Source organism: Pollicipes pollicipes, unplaced genomic scaffold, assembly GCF_011947565.3.
Source record: "Pollicipes pollicipes isolate AB1234 unplaced genomic scaffold, Ppol_2.1 Scaffold_4295;HRSCAF=5057_pilon_pilon_pilon, whole genome shotgun sequence".
Classification (NCBI taxonomy): domain Eukaryota; kingdom Metazoa; phylum Arthropoda; class Thecostraca; order Pollicipedomorpha; family Pollicipedidae; genus Pollicipes; species Pollicipes pollicipes.
In genome coordinates this window covers 20,513,250-20,525,304 of record NW_023596461.1, presented here as the reverse complement: position 1 = coordinate 20,525,304, position 12,055 = coordinate 20,513,250, and the positions used below count along the sequence as shown (strand labels likewise).

The 12,055-nt window shown below is 50.0% G+C and overlaps 1 protein-coding gene across 1 annotated transcript; it reads right to left on the bottom strand.

Annotated features, from left to right (window-relative positions):
* Window positions 1–1,284: 1,284 nt before the first annotated feature.
* LOC119097272 (DBH-like monooxygenase protein 1 homolog) lies at window positions 1,285–11,456 on the bottom strand. The gene is made up of 9 exons (XM_037220322.1): window positions 11,357–11,456; window positions 7,370–7,536; window positions 5,251–5,368; window positions 4,343–4,467; window positions 3,128–3,279; window positions 2,826–2,898; window positions 2,370–2,493; window positions 1,896–2,047; window positions 1,285–1,413 (listed from the first exon to the last, which is right to left on the bottom strand). Exons 1-9 carry the CDS (start codon window positions 11,454–11,456, stop codon window positions 1,348–1,350), a joined length of 1,077 nt encoding a protein of 358 aa, XP_037076217.1. The 3' UTR covers window positions 1,285–1,347.
* Window positions 11,457–12,055: the final 599 nt, after the last annotated feature.

Here is a 12,055-nt window from a genome sequence, read left to right as displayed (position 1 = left end):
CCTAACGAGTAAAGCGCGGATGTGCTGTACACATAATTATCACTTAACACGGTAACAGGCGCAAAATAACCGCTGTAGTCGAGGCGCGCCCTTAACTCAAATATCATCATCATCATACTATTTGAAAAGCTAGCTGACTGTTACTTCGAACCGACGTATTAGTCCTGGAACTTCTCGTACTAGCTACAGTGCGCGTGCTACAAAGGCTGAAAACCTTTTCGAAGTCCTTTTAGGCCTCATAGGTTATCACCTATGACTTAGGAAGGCATACCGGCACCAGCCCAAACACTCGTTAGTGGGTGCTTTAGTAGCACAGCTAAACAAGGCTCCTTAAAGACACATATTCACACCAAGCGAGGTAACGGTATCAAAGACTAATAAGATTAGTTGTGTGTCCTGATCCACATGACAATGGCAGCAAATACACCCCAAGCTCATCACAGGTGCACCTAAACGCAATTCGCCGAACTGATCTTCCATTGGTCAGTTCGGTATTAGCACCACTCATGTGCAGGTTTTAGCGCTAGCAAGATAACACAACAAGCGGGCCATGACAGGTTTCTCGCGGATGCTAGGAGCTTGTAAATGTTACCGAAGCGTCTTGTTTACAACCTTCGAAACAGTACATCGTCCAAGCCGTGCCTTTGAACCACTGTAGCTCTAATAGCGACAGAAAGTATAAATAGATAACCATTCGAATGTAATTTCAGCATGATTAGTCTGGACGCCTGCCGATGAGTTTTCGACCTTGAATATACCTGGAAGTGCTGGTTAAACAACGCGGTAGACTAAGCATTGGTTATATTGACAGCGCTCGAGATTTCAAGCTAAGTTTTTGATCATTTTTAACCAGTACACTCTAGTATACTGAAGGTCGATAACTGAGCAGAAGGACTTTGAACTCAGAACGCCGAAAGACCAGGAGCTGAAGGCCTTCCTCGCGTATATCAAGTTAATTTCTCATCAGAGATGTGATGTATACACGCATACGACGTCATGTTGAACGAAGGAAATTGAACCCTTTCTACAATTTAGTCAAAATCGCTGAAAAGTGTTTGGGTGCAAGGCTGGGCGAGAGCTGGTGGCACCGCCAGGCTGTCCAAAATGCGGTCGAAAGTCTTGTTCCAATTTCTGAAGTGTTCGCCCCATTCTTTCCGCATTCTTCAGCTGGCTCTCCTGGGGTCTCTTTGTTTCTCCATGAGTATCCCAGATACTCAGAGTACTTCTCCCCTTCGGCGTCATCCCGCCTGACTGCTTTCATGGAATCACACGGCTGGCGATGTTGACCACGGTAAGCGAGACGAGGCCCAGAAGGCCATGCCGCCTGGCTGCTCCACTGGTGCTTCCTCATGCGCACGCGGGCGTCTCCGCCACCAGAGGCTCGAACTCGGGGTACGAAGACGGTCCCGAGTACTGTGGACAGAGGAGGCACAGGCGTGAGGCAGATGGAGAGCACGAACGCGGAACCGTCCAAGCCGGCGTATGCCACTGTTCTGTCCCAGGTGTACATCTCCTACAGGGAGCTGGTTCTCAACGGTTCATCACAGTCCTTATCCCATATATCATAAGAAGCACGGCACCATTCTGCAGGTACGCTTACTGCCTGCAAAGAAGTGCAGCACATGTTTGCTTAGGTTCAGTGCAGTTAAGACGCCCCATTGGCTGTACATTGACACTGTAAGTAATTCGGTAATCACCCAGTTGAAAAGTTCCTTACCCCATTGTCCCTGATATAAGCATCTTTGACATTGAAACATTGTGCATTTAGCTGTTGCATTCGCCGGCTTTGATGCAGCCAACGATACCTCCCAAGAATAATTACGCACGACGCGACATGCCAGCTTTCATGGTACGCTTACCTGACATACCTTGATTTGCTTCAGCGACTGACTTACCTCGTCTCTGTAGTCGCTCGGTAACATCGCATGATTGCCTCGACACCGATGGAAGAGTTGGCCACCGTTGACCTGAGCCTGCAGGGCATCCACAGCTGGCTGTTCCCAGTTCATCTGAGTCAGGTACTCGTACAGGGTGACGGTCGGCGAGCCTGTGCAGTCGCACCATCGCGTGTGACGAGGGCACGGCACCAAAACGCGTTCCGTCGTCGTCCTTTCTGGTCCTCTCAGATTGCCGACTTAAGATGAAGTGCGGCCGCACAATGTGTGATTAATGTATGCAGGCGTTCTGGCTACACTCCGAGAAGCTAGCCATGCACTACGGCAATAACGGTATGAGGCGCGGGCAAGAAGCAGTCGCATTATGGCCACAGTCCTGCAGTGCGTCAGCTGTCAGTAGTTGCACCATTTATAAACCTACGTAGAAACCATCATCGGGCAGTCAGTTACCGTGTTCTCATCACGAACGCGTACCTTCTGCTGACACCTTCATGGTACTAAGCTGGGCTTTATTAAACCACTCTTCGGGAGACACCTTGACAGAGTTATCATTCGATGATCTGATACTCTTGTCTTCTTCCGTCTCATTTTTGAAAATCTGAAAACATCAATGTTCAGGCCCTGTGAATGGGTGGCAGTTATCCCGTTCCTCCAATGTGACTATTTGGGGCTGGATTACATCAGAGATCACGGTCACATTGACCGGCCGTGATAGGCATTATTTCTTTTATGACGGACAAGTTTCGCCGGTCTCGGGTTGTACATCACAAACGCCTCTTGGTAGTTAAGGTAGTAGTCTCGCCAAGTAGATCACGGTCGCCTTTTGGAGGAGCATCTAATTCTCTGAAGACAGTTAATAAGCACGTGTTTTCAATGTTTTTAACGCAACGAATATCGAGAGTTCAACCCAAGGTGTATCTTCAGCCTTACCTGAAGCTGGTTGACGAGGTCTGTTCTGTATTTAAATCCGCCAATAGTCCAGAGATTCCCTCCAATATCCGGGCTGAAACATTTGTTCACTTGGAAAATTCGACGAAGCAGTACGATATCCAAGGAATTCAGTTTCCAGTGGATGTCAGCATTGGAAACGTCTTCGGTCGTCAAACGTTCAATCTTTTAGTAAATGCCTCACACCAACAGTTCGACAAACTTACACTTTGAGACCTAAAATACATCTGCACGTGCAAGAAAAAGCGAGAAGGACGAGCTCTGCGCGAACCAGGCGTACTTACGGCAACTCCAGACCAGCGACCTCCACCGATCGCACACCGAGATCCTTCAGGTAGTGGCCCATATTAGGGTAACTGGGGCAGCTGTGCAGGGCCGTCCGCGGGTAGTACGTCACGAACGCCAGGCACATCTCGTTCCGAGTGGAGAACCCACCCTGTTAACAGCGAGCATCAAGACAGAGCGCCGTGGTCAGTGGTATGTCGAATCAAATATGGGACATCACAGGAAACGGCATGGTGCTGACGTGTAGAAGGGTATGATGAAGTCATAGAACATCATGACTTCGCGCAGCGGATTTTACAACGCCTTACGTTCTTATTAAGGATAGCAGAGTAGTGACTGGTTGGCCCATACAGTGCGCACATGCGTCTCTCCCTAGTTATATAGACCAAGATGCAACAGATGGCGTTCTACAATCCGAAGACGCTTGTCCTACCAATACATATGTGTCATGCAATGAGATGCTACAAACGACTACGTCGGCACCTTTGCCACCCTGCTGACAACAAGCTCGCTTGGCTAGTTGATAGAAAAGGTGACTGGCTGCTCCGCTTGTTATCCCTGGGCGTTGTTTTGCGCCTGACCAGTCGGTATGATTCTGAGCGAACGGTCATTTGCAATATCTGGTAACCTGAATGATAGCATTCATGGACTGCCAATCTCCGTACCAAAGGCGGATATTTCTACTTATTTTCGTCTGGCACCCAGTTTCTGCGAACCATTACTAGCCCCTACCTCCAGTGCCATAGATGTGCTAGTGGTAGTTGGTACTTGGTAGGTGGGGTAGGTAGTAGGCAGTTGATAGAAAAAAGGTTGGTAGTACTACCAACAGTTAGCTCAGCCGGCTGCTGATGTACATTTCAGACGTTCCTACTGTTGTACTTCTTGCGCTGCTGACTTGTCCTCTTTTGCATGTCTTAGCAAGAGGTGCGTCGACGTCGACTTTGATTTCAGTGTGGGCCTTAACGCGTCGCCGAGGCCAGAGAAGGCAGCAGCACACCTATTGATCGAAGGCGGACAGGTACAAAAACACCCGAACTCCGCAGTGGAATGGCACAATGCCACTTAAGAAGGAACTAGGTACGTCACGGCAGAACGTCATAGTTTAGCGTCACAGCAAGACGGCACGGAGCACTGCTGACGTGAATGTCGTGGCGGACATGTGATCTTGATGCCGGATCATCGAAAACCTGTCAAGTGTCAGGCATGCTGCTCACCATGGTGACGTTGGTGCGGTCCTCCGTGTTGTATCCGCACTCCAGGATTAGTGTGTCGCCAGGCAGGATCCGCACATTCCCCTTCATTACGCGACTCTGCTGGAAGTTGAAGTCATACGTCCAGTCTGAAACGTACAGAGGTTAGTGAGGCACGTGCGCGCTGCCGACAGAAGCTAATTTTGGAAAGACATCAGCACGTAGACATTTGCCCTTGAAATACTAATTGCACTATGGGGGGAAATGACAACTGCTGACCCATCATGCGCTAATCCACGTGCGGTGGACCTGAAAATAAACGATGTTTTGGTATTTGCAACCTCTGCATAGTGCCGAAAACACAAAACTGTTCAATGGTTTCAATTCTACGAATTCTTCTTGGAAGATTGGTGTTTTTATATCGTTTGTCCACAGACAATAATGACCACTGGACGAGTGGCCTTAAAGTAGGCAGTCGCGGCTAAAGCAGTGCTTGAGCATCGGACACAATTTCAGGTCAATAGTGTTCTCACAACTTCGGCAGAGGCGTCCGCGAACTTCACAACTTCGGCAGAGGCGTCCGTGAACTGGCTGATGTAAAATGAGTTCTTGACCAAGGTTATTGAATGCGTCTGCCCTTGATCAATTGCGCGACATTTGTAATAATTTTCGTAAGAACATTACTTAATATAATTTGAACAACAAATCTGCACGCGTCCAACGAGATGGCTGTTTTTTTCGTGCACCTAGCTAGCGAATCTCCCACTAACCGCCATGCGCGCGTTCCGAAAGCTCTCAGGGCCGAAATGTCGAGGCGGCACAGTCGCACTCTCCCCCCAGATCTCGCCTGTTTGCAGATGAAAGTTCTCCGCGACGGACGGGCGAGGACGGCAACGCGCGGCGTGGGCGCGGTCTCCCATCCAGCGTCTCACCGTGAGCGATGGGCGGCAGCTCGCGGCCATCTCTGATGTGCCGCACGTTCAGCGACCTGCCCGCCACGTGTGCGTGCAGTAGGACAGAGTGGATCTGCACACCTTCGCTGGGCAGGTACTGGAAAACACGACAGCGGTGGACTTCAGAGCACGGTTAGGGCTGTGACGTCGCTGGTACTCTTTTGGGTTCGTTTCGTGGTGAGCGTGACACGTTGTGTTGAACCATGCATTGCAGGTCGAACTGCCTGCATATTGGGAGTAGTATAAATTCAGAACCCCAGGGCGAAGGTGTAATGGCATGCAACCCAACGTTCGGTGGTGAGAAACAGCGCATGTGGCGTAAACATAAAACATCTGGCTTTACTACAGTCTAGCGTATCAATCAGTGAGAGGCTGCTAGGGCACTGGTTTAAACACTTAAAATTTCTCAAGATGATCATACTTGCTCATCCTTGGCAGCTCTGCTGCTCTTGCTAGCTTGCCGGTTATTTGCCACAGGTGTAAGCGGAAGCGTTGACAAAAACGTGGTAATGATCACATGTGTGCGTGATGTGAAATTTTTGCAATGTTAGTGGGAGGTTTCTCTGCGGTCGACCTCTCAGGTCAGGCAAACAATTTCGCATAACTTTGTCGCTATTCCGACGCAGCGCTGCATTTGTATGCGAAGTACAGCTGATAAAACGCTCCCATGCCACCATTTATACTTTTCTATGGGACCACCTTAGTTTGTTATCTAACACCACATAACTCTCATATCAGACAGCCCTGTGCCACAAACTTAAAGTGCGGCAATAATATTGGGATGCTGCGAAGCTTCCCGGTAATACCCTGGTGGGTTTGAATTGTTGACCTGAGCTGTCATTAACAGCGCATGTACTCCACACTAACATTGGCACAGCTAACTTAGAAATTCACGATGCAACTGACTTCAGAGCTGGCTTGACGTAGAATTCAAGACTCAGATTGTTGTGCCATTGGCCTTGCCTGACGCTACCGCAGGTGAGGGTCGCTGATAGTATGCTTGACCGGACCTCTCAACATCGTCAGAACCGGTGGAAATAACCCTGGTGCACATTGAGCCAGGAACGCGTCGTGAGGCGCAGACTTTCACATTTTTAACGTAGAGTGTGCGACAACGATTTCATAAGCCAGTGAACTGACATAGTTTTATGTGGAACGGCATGGTCTGACATGCACGAACAAGAGCCTCTAGATTAGTTTTTAGTAATTTGCGATGATCTATTTGTCTATAAAAGTAAACCTGGTGCTTCCTTGTTTTTTAACTTGTGCCTTTTATTGTCACGATTTGACGGGCGTGGAATCACTGATGACTGTTGCTGACTCTTGCTGTGTTTTGTCATTTACTTGACTGTCGAATAACACCACAGTCACGATGGTGCGACAGATACACTTATCAATGCTGAGAGAAACATAGCGTATCTTTTATCTGGGCCACCTTGCATTTTTAAAGGTGCGAAAATTTGAAGTCTATTGCTCTTTATCCCAATTCGGGTGTTTTCATGTTGAAAATTGTCAAACAGGTTCAGATTCGCCTACAATAAGCGAGAGTTGGCGTGAAAAAAAAATAAGTTGTCTAGCGAACACCATTTGGTGCAAACTGAGCGTAATAACCGTAGCGATGTGCCTCGTCATTGGTATACCAATAACTAAAAATTTGCTCTGCATTTCATCGAACCAGAATTATTTTTTGCTCATATGAATTGAGGGGCTCGAATGAATACTGAGGGGAGCTAACGTCAGCAATGAGGAGCTCAGGTCCATCCCCAAAACCATGCAAAGTGACGACGCACCTTGTTGTGACACATACATGGGTGAAAGCTAAACGCCAACCAGTCAGGCTTTCTAGGGACTGGATTCTGAGGATTCCATAACACCTGATAAAGGTCGGATTGCTACTTAGCCGAAACGTTGAGTGCATGATAACACAAAAGACGAGAGCGATTGTCGGAGCAGTTATTAAATCTGTGCTGAATGTGCGTTTTGCGTCATTTTACACGCGTCGATTACGACAAAAAATGTATTCTGCTTCATTTCCCACACATCGATTTTTCCCCAGATGCTCTCTGAGATGGCCGAGCTGACGCACAGACACACCCACCTCCTCCGTGCAGGCTCCGGCACACACTGAGGCCGTGATGAAGTTCTTCTGTCCAGGAGGGATCAGCTGGGTGGACGATACCGCGTGCCCCACGGTCAGGACGCCCGCCTCCACCGGGCGAAGCGAGCGCGTGAAGAACAACTCGATACCGCTGCTGTCCTTCAAACCTGCGAGGCAGCGCGGAACACTGACCGAACATCGCGGCCGACACGGCTGGGCGGTAAAAGTACACGCCACTTGGCTTAGGCAGATCATGGATATGCACGACAAGAAATGAAGAAAAGACAGAAATGAGCAAGGTGAGTCGAGCGCGTCACCCTAGACAGCCCGCGCAATTAGAGGTTCGCAGCGCATCGGAGATCCTTCCTTTTGTGTAGAAGTGCAAAAAGGTACTAACAGTTAACGTCCGCAAAATTTTAGCAATCTTCGAAGTTACAAATGATAGTGTAGGAATTACATTCGTCGTTTCTTTCTGCATGTTATTGCTGTCTACAGCGCACTATGCAGTCATTTTGTCCATCGAGAGGCAATAAAACTATACTGCGCGGTACTGAAACAACACTACACTGCACCTGAACAGCATCATCCACCCACGAAGAGCTGACCTATACGGCCCTTCACAGCCGGAGGGCGGAAGAAAAGACGACACAACGATATAAGAGCGTACGCGCGACCAATACAGTAGTCTCCAAGGCAGGGATCCTAGGCCCTGGTGGGCGCTGAGGCTTCGGCGGACTCCGTTCTTCGCAACTGCCGTGTCAGAGCGCGGTTTGATACCCGTCTGGGACGCAGCCAGCCGGCCCTCGCGGATCAGTGCTGCGCAACTGCTTCATTTTGCGTCACACTTAAGCGCCGTTCATTGCAACTGGGGAGTACATACGACTCCCCAGTGCAAGGTGACACGGCCATGTTGGCATGGTCTGAGGCTTTGCTGGGACTGAAACCTGATCCTTCTCGCATGGTCCCTCCTGAGGAGGTTCTCGTCTTATTGCTTGTCTGAGACGCGATGCAAGTCCGAAACGCTTACCAAAATTTAATGCCAATCACCTTCTGTATGGAGCTTTTCCAACCTTTTCACAACCTGCCATGACTTCCAATCGTCTGTTTTATTTTAAGAACGAACACGGGTACCTTCCAGTTTTGCAGTGCAGCACGATTGTGCCCCTTATCAAAATACGTGGGTTTAGTCCTAACGCCTTACGATATATATCAGCCGATCTCCCTCGCTTCAGTGGTCCTTACCATTTGTAGAGATGTTCCTCCTTGATGAGCAGTCGTCATTTATACCAAGCGAGTTACCGTTCGATTTTGCAGAAGGCCGAGGTACGCCTGAAACTACAATCATTGTGCAAGGACTGCGCAGCGGCCTGTTATGTCAGGGCTTGCCAGTCTGTGCCGCTAATCTAGATGATCGGGAATGCTTTGCCAGTCTCTGACGCGCTGCCCTTCTGTTGCGCGCTGATGAACCACCTGGCTGTGCTGACCTGGGCTCTCCTGGCAGCCTGAGAGTCATCTGGCGACACGCGCTATGCTTGGCGGCCAGTGTTCGCCAGGCTTCCGTTTCCACAAGGGCGTTAGTCAAAAATGTTATTTTGCCACTCCGGCTTGAATTTTTTCTGTTTCAACCTATTAAATCGATTCCTATTCAATCATTAGACAGCTGGACCTCAGTGGTTTTGGAGGACGGCCCCATGGCTCTCATGTCCCAGAAGTATGTGATGCAGACCACCTACCCATCCCTTCCTGCAACACGCACCATCTGAGTCACACGCATAGGGTTGCTGAAGAGCTCGCCACCTGGTGAGTTTGGAGTTTGTGCACGTTAATCCGGCACACACCAAAAGCCATTGCCTTGTTTTCAGAGGGGGACTCTTGCTAGAAATGCCTGAATAGCTCCTGTGTGGGCAACGATTGGCCGTGCGTGACAAGACCGAGCATTCGAGTGTCGTTCTCGATGCGGAGCTGCGCAGGGGGCCTTGCGTGAACACACGTCTGGACCGTTCGCGCAATTCATTTGCACTCCGGTACCAGCCGATAAGCCGAGTATCCACCTTCCGGCGCCGCAGAGTATGCCTGTGGCGCACTCTCTAAGCTGAACTCTTCTTGTTGAGGGAGCTCAACGAGTTGCTTGAACCGCAGCAGACATTGAGCGCATGGAGGCCTGGCAGATATCTGCTTTAAAAGCAGCAGCCAGACTTCCAGGACGAGCGCAAAACGCCTCTCTTTTCTCTACGCGTACCGCAATATCAGGATGAGGTTCGGTCTGCTGTGCTCGGAAAGTTTTGCAGCCTTTTTCGCTTTTCACATAGTTCGCACCGAGCCTTTTTGATGGCTCTAGTCTTGCTTCCCTGCTGCCCGGGTAAGCTTGCTGGGTTTTTCGCCGGATCCGCGTCTTGGCACTGCTGTCAAGAGCGGGCACGCTGGTAAGGTTGACTTGCGAGAGGCATTCTGCTAACTTTCTCCAGTGCGGTCCCATGTGACGTGACTGAGCCACTTAGGTGGCTGTTGGTGGAAACTGACCGACAATGTTCACAATTGCACGTCTATGGATTCAAACCTGCATGCAGACATTTCCGTAATTTGACTGGCTTGCGCAAAGCATGATCTGGAAATTTCGGTCGACGAGCAAGATGAACAGCTTATAAACTTTTTGGTGACGGTGACGGGAGTTTGGAAAAACGTTTATATGTACAACAAACTGGGTTGTGCGTCGGTGCAGTTCTTATGACCCTTTTCCATCGATATAGGCCACATTGCATTGTATTTTAGACCGGCATTGGACAGTGTAACACTCTGATTCCTGGTGTTTTATTGGCGCACTAGGGCTTAGAGGGTACTATTACACACGCGCGCGCGCACACACACACACACACACACACACACACACACCACACACACACACACACACACCACACACACACACACAACACACACACACACACGCACCGCACACGACACGCACACGCGCACACGCGCACGCGCACGCGCACGCGCACCCGCACCCGCACCCGCACCCGCACCCGCACCCGCACCCGCACACACACACACACACCACACACACCACACACACCACACACACCACACACACACATATATATATAATATATATAATATATTATAATATATATATATATATATATATACATCTCTCTCTCTCTCTCTTTCTCTCTCCTCTCTCTCTCCTCTCTCTCTCTCTCTCTCTCTCTCTCTCTCTCTCTCTCTCTCTCTCCCTCCTCTCTCTCTCTCTCTCTCTCTCTCTCTCCTCTCTCTTCTATAGAGTTATATATAGCTATAGTTGTGTATATTAGAGGAGGGATACCGTTTAACTTTTTCTAAATAGAACGTTTTCACGCACCGTGCACCTGGTTTCGCGTCTCTACCTGTTCCGGTTGACGCATTCTGACCTCAGGCCTTCAAAATGTCCGAGGGTGGGCTGGTGCAGAGTTGGTGCATGATTTTTCATGACGGTGTGTGTGCGTCGCCAGTTTGTTGGTTCGGATGTCCGTGGTCTCTGTCTTTATCAGTCGGTCTCACGTCAGTGTGTCGTCTGCTCGTCGAGATCGGGACCTATTCCTGACCTGAGTCCTCTGGCCTTTTACAAGTGAGGAATGCTACATTTTCTACATTAATCGGATGTTGAGGACATATGCTGGTGATAATGCAACACAGCAGCAATACGCCAACCGATCAGGCAATCTCCATTCAAATATCACAGAACAGCTTTCTAAGAATTTTGCTGAAAACTTAATGGTGGTACGACAAGCTTTGGTACCGACATAAATCCGCCAGGGGCCTAACTGGCCAAACCAGGAAAGGTCGAGCCACTGAACATATCAGGTATCCCGTAAACCGACGTCAAGTCTCGACCGGTGTGAGGCCTGCACCCAAAACACAGTTGTAAGGCGCGCACAGTCCATGTTGTGCCGCCATGCAAGTCAGCTAGTGCCAGCCGATCGATGCCTCCCTGACGCCTGAAAGCCGACTCACCGGCGTGCTTGCGAGGGTTGTCGTAATGAAACTCCAGCATGAAGAAGGTGAAGCCGCCGTGCTCGTGGCCGAGCGGCGCGCCGACGTGGTCCGGCAGCATGTCACCCTCCCCTCCGACCGCCCAGCCGGAGGTGATGCTCCCGCAGAAAAACCAGTGCGGAGGCATGTTCTTGCTGTTGACGGCAAAAGGCGGCATGAGCGACGGATAAATGGCCGCCGGGGTGACGTGCCCGTCTTGGTGGCATCCAGACAAACGAGCGCAGCCGTGCGCAATATGGGAGTTGATGACGGAAGGCACAGAAGATGCGCTAAAGTCACGTTAGGTGGTGTGGTGGCCCGCGGCTTCTCTCTCTGCTCCACATACCGATGCCTACAGAGCAGGGCCGATTGAAGTGAGTCCAAGGTACATGTAGACTTTTCTACATCCCCCTGTGGCAGTGTGCGGCGGATGTAACAACGTGTCATTCACACCTTGGCGAGCGGGGTAAACTGCCCCGAAGCGTGACAATGGTGAGATCGTTCGAGCAACTGCAGACTTTGATATCCCCGAGCGGGTTCAGGGACGGCTGTGGAGTAGCCACCCACAAGTGTGACAGTAGTGAGATCATTCGAGCAGCTGTAGACGTTGATATCCCCGAGTGGGTTCAGGGACGGCTGTGGAGTAGCAACGCAGTTGGCTGCCGGCAATGAGGTACGCCG